Genomic DNA, 13,561 nt, shown 5'->3' with positions numbered 1-13,561 from the left:
TTTTAGAAAAATCTATGAAGCTCTCTATGAGGGTGGGCTGTAGCTCAATAGCCTAGCATAATAACCTTTACAGGCAGAAGGTCCCATGTTCAATCCTTGATATTTCCAAGGTGGGTCTGGGGGGGGGAAACCCTACCTGAAACACCTGAGGACTCATTGCCAGTCAGAGCAGAAAATACTGAGTTCGATGGACCAATGGGTTGTCTTGGTATAAGGCTCTTTCCTGTCATCCAAATATGAGAAAGAGCTCCCAAGAGCAAGCTCTTATTTTCAGTTCAGGTCTAGAGAATAAGATAGAGACACAAGAAGCTTCTGAGAAAGAACAGATTAGATGACAGAAGATTCAGTAGCTGCAGGTATCCTATAAACCAATTTTCGATACACTGGAGCCCATGACCAAACCAGCTGGAGCTGACTAATGTTGTAGTTGAAAAAAACATCAGCAGGGCACCAGGTTAGGGAAGATGCAATTGAAACAATGGAGTGTGTAACGTGTGCTGGATACTAATCTTAAATCAGGCTTAGCAGGCTTCACCTGTTTTTTAAAGACATATTATTGTGTATATGGTTTTTTTAAGGTATAGAGAAGAAAAATTAAGGCCTGTAGGTTGTGTCTAGCCTGCCCATGGCTTAACTTCAGTTTGCACTGCCCATGAAAGATAATTTCAGGGGAAACGGGGAAGCTGAACTATTATATAGGACTTTATTTCATTGCCTATCTATTCCTCTTGTTGGGAGCCTAATATTTTAGTGTAGGTTTCAGATTTTGCAAAATAGGGATGGGACAAAAATGTGTTTATAGGTTTCCCTGTATTGCTGAACCAGTGGCATGGATGATCGCAAAAAAAAAAAGTGTATGGGAGAAAGCAAAAACTACTTTCAGAGGTTTTACAAGTTATGTCTCACAGATGCAGTGCAATTATTCATCTGTGTATGAAAGGCTATCATTATGTGGATGGGCTGAAGCAGGCAAGAAAGGAAGTTTTCACATGGTTTGCAGGTGACAAGACTAATTTTGTCAGAGAAAGCATTTGCTGCAGTACAAAAATATCTTTCTCAACAGAGATTGGAGGCAGAGCAGCCTACGTACTAAGCTGAGAGAGCTGCAAGTATTGATCAAAAGCATTACTTCAAAAACAGATTTGTCAAAGGATTTTGTTTTATGCCACTGTCAAGGTTCTGGAGAGCTCAGCTAGTAGGGGGGAAAGCTTGCAAAAGTTCATTCAAGTTCTTTAAAAGATTTTCTTCTATCCATTTAGTTACCTTTCTTTTGCTAATAATATTTTTAGTATGCAAAAATGAATTTAAAATTATTTTTCAAGGGTGATTTATAAATAAAGCTGGGTAATAGAAATAAATCTGTCTAACAAATCCTATATTAAAAAGAGTGTGCCCAGCATCACTGTGTGTTCAGTAACATGTACTGAGGCTCATTTTTCAAGTGTGATCACACATAGGTCAGATACAAAGAACAAAGAAACCAATTTCCTTACTCCAAAGGGGTTTGCTAATCAACCATGCCAGCCCTGCCCATTCCATGAGGGGAGTTTAGGATAGAGAATGGAAGTCTGCTATTGAAAGAAATAAAAGAAAAATATTTTGAGAGCTTAAGCCATACTTTGGATCTCTCCTATAAAATCTGGAACCAGTGGCCAAAATAACAACAGCACAAACACTTTTCTGTTGGACATAGAATGGAGATGTGCTGAATAACAACTCCCATCATCACTGGCCATTGACCATGCTTTGGGGGCAGATATGAGTTGTTGTTTAGCAACATCTGGAGAGCCAAAAGTTCCCTACATCTGGCATTGTGGTTACAGATTAGTCTCTGACACAGAGTTGTTCAGTGTGGGACTGTGTTTGACATACCCACCTGAAAATTTTCTTCTCTCTAGATTAGCATTACATAATGAATCCAGCTCGCAGACACTTCCACTCTCCCTTATTCTACATCTTATTGACATTCTTACAAATCCGGCTGTGTAGAGTAGGGCTGGTGACCCAATATAGGTTCATGTTTCTGAGCAGGCAAAGTATTTCATCTGGCTGAGAAGTGGCTCAGGTGCGGCATTTGTGAATGCAATTCCAATTCCCCTTCCCCAAAAGAAATGCAGAGAAAAGTTGCATGTGACTGATTTTCTCAAAACTGTTGTTGCCTTCATTCCTCCACTATATAAATCGCATCATTCTCTCAGATATGTATGAACTGGGCCACAACATTAGGACAAAATATGCCTCCCCTTTTATGTTACATTACAAAGCTCATGTGTCAGCCCTTTCTGTCAGTTTTCAACCACCGTGTTTTCATGTTCATCCAAGCAGTTTCTGAATAACCATCCCCATCCTTTTTGCGGTTGGAGTTAGACAAAAGGCTGCTCAGCATAAATAAGATTACTGAGTTCTAAGGAGCTGAACCACAATGTATCTTGCATAACACATGTGAAATTAGACTACTGTATTCAGAGTACTTTGTGTCTTCTGCCATGTCTGAAAATACTTTTAATAAACTACTATTGCAACGCTGAGGGATATGGAGGAATCTATATAGAGTGTTCAGCAATTCAGAGCTTTCAGTCATGGCGGATGACCCGAGAATACAAATACTGTAAAGTAAGATGCCCGATTAGAGCACTTCATCTCTGGCTGACATTTATTAATGATGTCAAGCATTATTTAGAAGAAATATTGAAAAAGCTATAGTAACATTTCTAGTCATTTATCTATTAAGCTTTTATTCTTATTTTTGTGCGTTCTCTGGGGTGTCTGTAACCAAATTTCAATAACAAAAGCATCCCACATTTAAATCAGCTCATAAAGGTCTACTTTGATTGTGATTTAAAATTTAAATTATTAAAAAAATGGAGCAGTTTTGAAGGGCATGACATTTAGAATATTAAAGAGCTGCTTAAAATATGTAGCTCCAGTGTTTTAAGGTATTTGAGAAATCTCATGCCTGTTTGTATCTTAGTATCTTAACCACATGTAGCCAGAAGATAGAAATGAAGTCTGTTTCAAAAAGGGAGAAGAGGGCATCATGGAGAGAATAAAGAGGAAGGGGAGTGGTCAGATCTTCTGCAGGGCCAAAGGGCACCTTTCTGTCAGTAGTATAGACCAAGACATTTACGCAAGATATTCCTAGGACCACCATAACTCCTTCCCATGGTGGGAGCTTAATGTGGATTAAAACTTGCATGCACCTTGATTTTTTTGGATGTTGTCCACATCACATTCTCCCCATCCAACTAGCAACCCATCGTTTTACAACAATAAATTCTGATTTTGCCAGTGACACTTTAGCCCCTGGTTTGGTGTTCTGGTCGCTGCTAGACTCCAGGGTCATGATTCCTAGGAGTCTAAAAGGTTCCTGTGTTCTGAAACCCACTATTTAAACATAAAGTGGTATGCATTCCATCAACCAGACTTTTTCAAAAAACACCACCAATGTGCCTTTCTTCACCATATGCACCAACATGGCGAAGCAGTGTATTTTTAAGGTCTGAAGCAGCAAAAATAAACATTACTGTGGTATACTTTTTAAAGAGACTGTCCGATTAGTGAGCAACGAGCTTTTGCTGGCAACTGTATACTTTAGCAGATGTATGAAGTAGAGTGCGAACGTATATATTCAGCAGCAAAAATGTTTAAAGTGTTGGGTTAGAATAGGGCAGTTTTAATGTTGTAAACTGAAGGACTCGGCGATTATTTTCAGTGGACCTGAGATAGCAAGATTATTAACAGTACAAATTGAAGCTCAGTTTTGTATACCTATTTTAACATTTCCGTACACCTTACGTTTTGTGAGGTAGGTGTCTTCTCTTAAATTTCTGCATGTTGCTGGTGATACCTTTTTCTCTACCTTTTTCTTTCAGTTGTGCATTGCTTGCTACAACCTTCTAAGTAGCATCATCTTTGATATTTTCTGTGATCAAGTGTGTCCCACTTTCGGAAAGGGATGCTCAGCAAAGTTTACATGACTTCCACTGTGTCAAATTACTGTGAAACATTTGCTCATATCTGTGAGAGCAGCACAGGGACAGACAATTCAATTCTTGATAGATGGTCTGGCTGTTACACTAGTGAGAACAGTTTTGATAATCTGGATGAAGTGACTCTGGGTAATTCTTGTAACAGAAGAGAAGGGGAAGCACACATTTCTTTTAAATCACCGAGGAAAAATTCAGAGATGTTTTTTGTTAGTCCAAAGTGAGAATCAAAACACAGATTCCACCAATACGCATTTATTTACTATAGAATTTTATTTATTAGAGGGGTTTTTTCTGTGAGACTAGAAAGGTTTAGCTACCCATGCACTATATTTTTTACATGGGGTGTCTTCATACTGATTTATCCAATGAGACTGCCTTGTTATAGGCAGAAAGGGAGAAGAAGACTGCTCATGGTGTCCTTTTATGATCAGAGGGGAAATGATATTATCCAAGCCCCTCTTGTACAATTTCAATGGAACGTTGTTCCTTCCTTCTGGAAATAATCATGTTCTGGAATGCTAATCACAACTGTGCAAGGTTTAGCCTGGCCATGCAGGCCCTTTTCACAACCTCATGAGTCTACTGGTTGAAGGGTGATTGACTGTACAGCTGTGGGTTCATCTGCTTTGGCATCCACAGAATTCCCTCCTCTCGCTGGATTTTGCACCAAAGTCAACTTTGTTAAAGAAGAGAAGGGTTTGGAAAATTTGTCTGTGAAGAATTTTAAGGAAACCAGAATATAACCGTAAAGCTTAAAAATGCACGTTTGCTTTTATTGTTCATTTCCTTTTGTGTTGTACAGTAAGCAACTGTGCAATTGTGTGTGAAGGGTAGAATGTAATTTTGGCTTGTATGTGTGTGTTACATCTCCATCTTTAATCTTCAGGTCCAGGTTCTTCGGAATGCTGGAGAAGAAGTGACCCTAACTGTATCCTTTCTCAAAAGAGCACCTGCGTTTCTCAAACTGCCCCTCAACGAAGACTGTGCATGTAAGTATTAACTGTTTTTTAAAAAACAACAACATCCCAAACAAACCCAAGTCTTGAATCTATCATAGGAGCCCCAGAGCCACTTCACATTACTACTTTTTAAGCCTGCTTCTGTGAATTGCCCTGCCTTTGTTAATTTACAAATCATAGTTTGGTTTTTGTTTGCTTATTTTTGCTGAGAATTGCATGAGTTTCTCCCTAGAGCTGATTTTGAGTGTTTCATTTTAAACCTTTGCTTTAGAGATGATGTTATGCTCTCAACTGATTACAACTTGCTTTGAGTGCTGTTAAAGTTCTTTGACTTAACGATAATTTGTCCAGAGTATTTGCATTTCATTTCTAGATTAATACATAATGGCAGAGATTTGGAGAAGGATTGGCATTTCTCCCTCTTAACTTGGCAATTGAGAGTGAATATATCTGTCTTGAGGACTTTTCATTTTAAATTGCAGTCATGGGCTTGAACAGATTGCTCTGCTTTAAGTGAAGATTAATGGAGTCCATAGTGATCAGTATTTTGTTTTTGTTCAACCATTTAAACTGATTAGTCTTATTGGGAAATAGCAGAAATGGAGAGACAGCTGTCTTCCTTCTATAATTTTAATAAATTGTAGGGACTAGTGCATAGTCTGAGATCGCTCTGTCTGTGTGCTATAGTTGCCCTGTGAAGATTATCACCAGGGTTTCCCTCAGCCTTTTAATTAAGAAATGGAAAATATTGTTTTAAAAAAGCTTCTGAAATGAATTCAAATAGCCTCCTACCCATTAAATAATTCCCGTTGCATTATATTCATTTATTTTCAAATGTTGATTAACTTGTTGAAGGTGTTCTCATTTCTATCATTATACCAGTTTCTCCTTTATTCATACTAATGAAGATATTTTATATTCATTTGATATTGTCAAAACAATTCACTCCTTTCAAGTTTCAAAAATACTACATGTACACAGTAGAATTCGCACACCTACTTTCTTTTTTACAGCCAGAAGACTATTTGGGGGTGGTGAAATAATCTAGGATCACCACAGTTATTTGCTTCAGAATTTATAAATGGCTCTACTTTCATAGAATACCTGGGTGGTGTATCAAAATAGAATGTAAAAGATAATGCAGATCATAAAACAGTGTTGACATTTATAAATCTGTACCTTGATGGCAATGCAGTTTTTTTTAAAAAAATAGGGAAAACATCTGGTTATCACAAGCCTGTAAGATTGCTTTGCATGGCAAAGAACTCCCCATCCCTTCAGTCCTCTTTGATGATCTTCATATGCATGGTGGTTTTTGAGAGCTGATGCATTTAGTATCCTTGTAATGCAATTAAAACACCCTCTGTAGCAGAAGCAACAGCTGTGCCCTATGTGTGGCTGAATTGTAACTACTGTATGACAAAACCAATGTCAGTTTTGATTATGAAGTGTGCGTAGTTCAGTAAGCTGTGATACACTTTTGTATGTATTTATGTTTTTATTAGGCATTCCTAGTGATCAAAGCAGTGGTACTTCATCACCTCTGTGTGATAGTGGTTTACATCTTAACTACCATCCCAATAATACGGTAAGAAATGTTTTTTTTAGCTTGCTGCCAAAAATCTGAAAATTTACCACACATGACTGTTAACTGAGAAGTTTACACAATCTATGAGCATGCTGGGAATATGCCAGTTTCAATATTAGATAGACTCCATAGAAGCAAAGTGTACTGTAAAAACCCTTTTCTCATTATGCAGCTATAGGTGAGAGAACTTTATGCTAACTCCTGGTTTAGTACTGGAATGAATTCAAACTGAGACCACAACTGACAAGTGGATAGATGTTGAGTACAGTCACTTTCTTAAAGAAAGTAACGTAGAGTGAAATGATGGTGGTGGTCCCATCCAATGTGTTCTCTGTTATGTCACTAGGAGAATGCCAGGACCTAATAATTTATTTTGGACATACAGCATTTATTTGGCTTTCTTTCCCCCCTCAGAATTACGGTAATTCTAAATTGGATGTGGGTTGGAGGAGTGTTCACTCATCGCTATTTTGGCTTGCAATTCAAATTATCTTAGTGAACCCACACTAAATTTTAATTATGTTTTCCCCTGGACAATTCAATTTTACTGCTACATCCAAACTGGAACAAGGTCTGATTTCAAAAAAACTGCCAAACTAATTGGAAACAAAGGTAAGTTTGTGTGTTGTAAAAAAAGGTATCAGACCAACTCTCATGGAAGAAGCTTTTTTGTGCTTTGTTTGAACATCACTGAGCAATACATCATGGGTGCTGACAGACCCAGAGGCTCAAATAAACACCTGAAATGTTGCAGCATTATTCTGTAGTCTCCTGTCTCTGGAACCAGCTAGAAAGATTCCATCAAGAACATTTTGACACTTCTTGCTTCTGTGGAGGCTACAAATACTTCACGATTAGTGTTTCTTACAACCCTTGTAATATTTCCCCCCTTTCATGTCTGCATGACCTCAAAATGATTGAAAGAAAATGTCGTTTTAAATGTCAGCATATCCTGTTGGGGTGCTTGTTTTTCCTACCACAAGTTTATCTCTTTTGCCACTATAATATCCATAGAAATGAACACATGAAGAAAGGTAAAAGCACCTTCTGAATAGAGGGGCATGAGAGTTATTCCCTTTATCAGTGATGTGAGCCAGAGCTCTGTTGCATGAATGGTTTGTTTTTCTTTTCTACCATTGGCAATAACGATGGTGCAGGCTTCTTCTATTCATTGCAGATTCTAGGATAGGTCTATCCTCAACATCTGAAGTCCTTAGGAAGGATATAGATATAATGCTCATTACACTGGCGTCTCTAGAAACACCCCTTCACTTTCTCCTTTTTGAGTATATGGTGCCCATTGAATAAAACCAGCCCTCTCTTTCTTATATTTGATGGCTTCACTTACGAGCATCCTGCAGGATGTGGTATAGTATATAGTTCTCTCTTTGTATAGAAGGTAGAGATTAATGTTACCCTTTCCAGAGAACCTTACAAAATAAAACCTTTCCTGCTATACATATCCCACTTGTAGTGATGAGCATTTTGCAACTAGCCAGTTCAGAAGATTTTCACTGGGTGATCTTGGACCAACCACAGACTCTCAGCCTATCTCACATGGTTGTTTTGACAATGAAATGGGGAGAAAGAGGACTATGAAACCACCTCAAGCTCTGTGGTGGAAAAATGGCAGAGAAATGTAATGTAATATATAAATGAGGTACTGTTTATTGTAGCTGTTGATGGTAACGCCAAAACATCAAAGTGTTTGAAATATTTTTCAGGACACACTTTCATGTTCTTCATGGCCTACATCTCCAGGGCTTAGGTGGGAGAAGAGGTGGTGTGATCTCCGATTAATCCCGTTGCTTCACTCCCGGTTTTCCCAGTATCTCCCAGGGTCAGATATGTGCAGGTAAGTAGATAAAGGAAATATTTTCTCCATATACAGGAATATGCCAGTTGTAATTTTTGAAGTGAAGGGTCTGAGAAGGAGAGGTGCTCTCAAACTACCAGATCATTTTTTACCATCGTTAGAGAAAGAAAGGCATTTTTTTTACTAATAAGGAAAAATAGATGTTATGTTAGCTGGGGCTGTAAAACACAGTTAGTGCTAGAAACTAATATGATTAATACGCTAAGGTACAACTTTCCCCGAACTTCTAGATATCAGAGAAGGAGAGAGAGTCTTACTATTTACAAAAAAAAAATACCCTCAGTAATATTAAGTAGAATGGGATTTTTTCCGTAAGTCATAGAGTAGAGCTATTGAGTATGACTTAGTTGGTTAAAATCCAATTTTAGCTAAGTAAATTAAAGCCTGTTGGTACTCAGGCGGAGCATGATGATTACTTCTAGCTGGAAATGTAGCTCTTTCTCAAGTTGTGCATGAGGCAAAGAATATAACTAAGAGACTTTTGGCATGACTACAAAACCCTTATAAGGCATGTGGAGGCACTGATTGCTTGAAGGAATTTCACATCCAAATCTCCATGCCTAGATAAGCTAACAATCCGTTAAAAGGCCTAGTATCAGTCAGCCATGATCTTTTCCTCAGAAGCTAGACTCGACACTAGGACTAGAGTCTCCATGACAAACTATTCAGTGTTTTCCTGTGCTCTAACCCAGGAATACTTTATTAGGAGTAGTGGCACTGTGTATCTAGCTTTCTGGAGGTGGTATTTCTGCCACTTAATGAGACAGGGAAGGGCAAGGCTGTGTGGAGGTTGACGTGATGAAGGCACCCCTATGTATCCAAACCTGTGGTCCCAGCAGGGCACCTGCACAGCACCAATCCTCCTTCCAGGTGTGTGACACTGCCCTTCCTGCTCTGTTCTACGTCGCTAGGCTGGAAAATGTTTTTAGTTGACTCTGATTGGACAAAGGAAGGTAGGGTGGGATGGGCCAAATTCATATTGGTAAAGGTATGTGTTTATTTGCAGGCTTCTAATGGACAAGGAAATCAGAAATCAATATGCTGGTCTCTTTTTCTCAACCTGCAATCCCTATGAAAAAATCTGTATGGCCCACCCTCTACCCCACAGTGTTAAAGTGGAAGGATTGTTACAGCTAATGCAAAATGCACTGGACCAACCTGAACCAGAGAATAATATTCCCTGTGCTGAAATTTTTCTTTTAAAAAAATAAATCAGATCAACCTTCTATCAAAATTTGTCTGACTTTAAGTCACCCAGATGTAATGGATAGAGGATTGATTTCGAATGAACTGCAGCTACAATTCCCATATTTCTCATGTCTAATCTCAGTCATATATTCATCATGAACAGATTGACTTGTTGTACAATTTCCAGTCCACACTCAGGAGATGGTTTTAGGGCATGAAATATCATCGTGCTCCCGTGTTTCTTAAGCCACTCAGACCCATGTACTTTCTGGAGGAAATTGGGCCCTTACTGCTTCAGCATTTCAAAGGTTTTTATAGGGCTTGATAATTATCTGTCATTTGGATGTAGTAAATCAGTCCACAGAGCATTACGGCAGATAAGTCAGCTGTGCAGAATAGCGGACACAGAATGCTTGGATGCCCTCCCCTCATATTGATAAATACATTGCACACATTCATTGTGTTTAGGTTATGTCCAAATGTTGGGAAAGTGCAATGTGAAAATCATTAAAGTTATTTGGATCAATTCTGAGTTCTCAGCCCTTCACCTAATTAGTTTTTGAAGCAGATCATATTTGAATTTTCATTAAAAATCTATAATTTAGTGGAGCATGCCAATATAGAATATTATGCTTTAGTGCTTTTATAGAATATGGGGAGGGGAAACTCTTAAGAAAGTTATGATAGATTTTATTACAAAGTCTTGTTCTTTATTTTATTATTTAAAAAGTTCAAAGATATCTTTCTAGTCTTCCCCTTTATTTATTCTAGCTCTGAAAATTTAGTGTTGATTTAGCTTCTGTAGTTATAAACCTGGGTTACTAGTGATCTATTCCACAATTAGGGAGGATGTATATGCTGCGTCCAGACCTGTAGAAGCTTTCTTTGTTTTTTTGCACAGACTCATTCCAACAAGTCACCCATTGCTATTGGAATTGCAGATATGAAGCCACTGTTGTTTTCTTCCACAATAATTGTCCTTTATAATGCACTTAGGCTTCAGTTCTATTCACACATACCTGGGGAGTAAATCTATTTGAACTCAATGGGGTTTGCATTTGAGTAGATGCTTAGGAATGCTTTGTGGCACCAATGGTGTAAATTTGCCAGTGCCTCCATTCTTTTAGTGCATTAAATCAGGGAAGGAGAACCTATGGCACTCCATATGTTGTTGAAGTCCAAATCCCATCATCCTCAAATAACATGGGATGATGGAAGTTGTAGTTCAGCAATACTGGGATGGACTCAGGTTCCCCATTATACATCAAGAATAATGTTTACATTTATTTAATCAATCAATCAATCAATCAATCAGTCAGTCAGTCAGTCAGTCGGTCAATCAATCAATCAATCTTCAATTATGTTCCTAGCGCAGCTTATATAAAAATACAATTAAAAATGAAGCAAGATACGGATAAGCTCCTTACCAACTATATATCATTCTTGTCTAATGAGCAATTCCATATGGTGGGAGGTTGCCAAAATGAATTCTTTGCTTCTGAAAACACACCAATTATTATCCTAGCTCCTGTAGAAGCTAAATGATGCATCTGTTCTTGTTTTGGGGGATACAATAGATGCCATATTGAAATAATGAAATTCTCCAAGGTGGAGATGAATGACTCGGATCCAGAATCAGCATGGTCAAAATATGTGGGGGGTAAAGCTGAAGAGCTATGTGCCACAAATTGCAAATTGCAAATTGCAGCTTGTGCAATCTGCCAGGCTACTACATTTTCAAGCTTTGCGCCCTGAGCAGATAGCCCAGTGCGAGCAATCTGTATTCAGTTGTTCTGTGGGTTTTGCCAAGATTTATCTGGAGATGGGCCATATACAAAAGCTAAATATAGAAGAGAATGACTCATAAAATAGGGAAATCAGTAGCAGTTCAATGGCTGACTTTTATTGTGGGGCAAGGGTAGGTAGAGGGGAGTGATTTCGAAGCCTTTTGACAAGTATTATGAAGTTGGTAATGTCGGAGTAGGTGCACTTGTCTCCTGACCTAATCTATTACGATGTGTCCATAGGCAAAATGCATTTCAAGTAATCGCTGTGGATGGCATTTGCAGTGGAATAATTCAGTGTCTCTCGGCTGAAGACTGCATTGACTGGCTACAAGCAATAGCAACGAATATTTCCAACCTCACAAAGCACAATGTAAGTATGCCTCTAAGTTAGTTCATCAGATTTCCCAGTTACATTTGATCCTGACTGTCATAAAGGCCTCTTGGGTTTACGCACAGAATTATCTGTGCATAAACTATGCTTGAAGCTTCCCCAGAGAAGTGAACTCAAGTCTGTCATCAGCTCAGAATTTTGAAAGCTTCTTGAAAGGGGAATTATTTTTTCCTCGTGGCTACATAGTCCACTTCATGGCTATCAGTATTATTTCCTTTTTTTTCCTGATATCCACCGACAGAACTAGAAAGAAAAGTAGAGAAGGTATAGTGCTTCCAAGATATGCAGGCTTTCAGCATTCCTATTCTGATACCCAGGATCATGGAAAAGCTCTTTGTTGCCCCCCTCCCAACCACCTACCCCATGCACAAAGTAACACAGTTAGATACCAGGTTCAAATCCCATCTTCTCCAGAGAGCTCACATGGTCACCTTAAGCCAGAGGTCAGGAAACCTTTTCAGGAGGGGGCTGGTCCACTGTCCCTCAGACCTTGTGGGGGGCTGGACCCACTGCCTCCCGAAAGCACCCCCTCCCAAAAGACACCCCCCACCTATGCCAATCACACTGCAGCCGCCGACACTGCCTTGTCTTCGGCAGTGTCGGCGTCCTCTGTCTCGGCAGGGCACAGAGCCCAAACCGCTGGCCTGGGCGGCAGAGACAGCCTCCACACTGCTGCCACTTGCTTCCTGCTCGGCCGCTTCCTCCTGCTCAGCTGCCTCAGCAGGAACGAAGGGGCGGTGCCCAGAGGCATCTGTGGCTTCTGATTGGCTGCCGGAGCTTCCATTACGGAAGTAAGTCTCTATGCTGTGAGGTCTCTGCACCACTTCTGTTTAGCGTGGGGACTGACTGAGTGGGCAGGAGGGTCCGCAAGGTTCGCGGGCCAGATTAACGAGCCCAGTGGGCTATAGTTTGGCGACCTCTGCCTTAAGCCAATTACAGTCTCTCAGACTTATCTGCCTACCTTCCTCACAGGCTTGTTGTGAGGGGGAAAATATGCAGGAGAAGGGATCATTATCTTCAACCGATAAATGGCCCTTTAAATTGTGTTGTAAATACAAACCCTGCCAAGGTTAGTTTCATTTGAGTGCAGCTGATGCTTGCTGCAAGTGGGGCTTGCTTTCAGCACTGAATGTAAGCCCAGCTTTTGGCGGGGAAAGTTGCATCAGATTCTTCTTTTGCAGCCATGGTTTGAAAGGATCAGGACTACAGTTAAGTGCTCTCCTAATGCTTCCTGTGGAATGTGATCATGTGGCATCAGGTGACTGACAGCATGCTCACCTATTAAAAATGGCCCGTGGAAAGTTGGCCAGTTCTGAATCTAGAAGATGTTCAAAATAAAAAAGCATTTCGCAGAATGTTCATTCATGCTCTAATGGCTACAATTCCTCCTCCTACTTCCAACCTCACTGCAATATCTGGGGTCTTCCTTCTCCCAAACTGCCTTCTGTGTTTTGCCTTCTGCCCCAGTTGGAGTTGTCCCAGATTTAAAAAGCTGAATCTTAGAGAATGAACAAATTGTGTGAAGTATTTATATGCTACAGTTCCTTCTGAGTATATAATCTCAGTGGCGATGGTGATGATGATTTTAGGCATCCTTGCATATCATTCTATAATATTCCTAGCTGGAATTCCTGACTGATATTATTCTGTGTCTGTTCCCACCAGCACCAATTACTTTCTCCCCTCCCCTCCCTCTCAACTTTTAAATATTGCCCTACTTTAGTTTAGTTTTGGTATCATATTGAGTTCTCTGAATCTTGCAATATCCTCCACAGGCTTCTAA

General features: G+C 39.6%; 1 protein-coding gene across 2 annotated transcripts in view; it reads left to right on the top strand.

Annotated features, from left to right (window-relative positions):
* Positions 1-13,561, top strand: part of SNTG1 (syntrophin gamma 1) — a 215,569-nt gene that overhangs the window by 140,056 nt on the left and 61,952 nt on the right. For both annotated transcript variants that reach the window (XM_081917551.1, XM_081917550.1), the window contains 4 exons: positions 4,876-4,978; positions 6,454-6,536; positions 8,261-8,391; positions 11,628-11,757. In XM_081917551.1, coding sequence (XP_081773677.1) covers positions 4,876-4,978; positions 6,454-6,536; positions 8,261-8,391; positions 11,628-11,757 — 447 coding nt within the window. The remainder of the gene's footprint in view (positions 1-4,875; positions 4,979-6,453; positions 6,537-8,260; positions 8,392-11,627; positions 11,758-13,561) is intronic.

This window comes from Podarcis melisellensis (assembly GCF_964234715.1).
Source record: "Podarcis melisellensis genome assembly, chromosome: 7".
Taxonomy (NCBI): Eukaryota; Metazoa; Chordata; class Lepidosauria; order Squamata; family Lacertidae; genus Podarcis; species Podarcis melisellensis.
The sequence above is the reverse complement of the archived record's forward strand: the minus strand, read 5'-3'. Positions and strand labels throughout refer to the sequence as shown.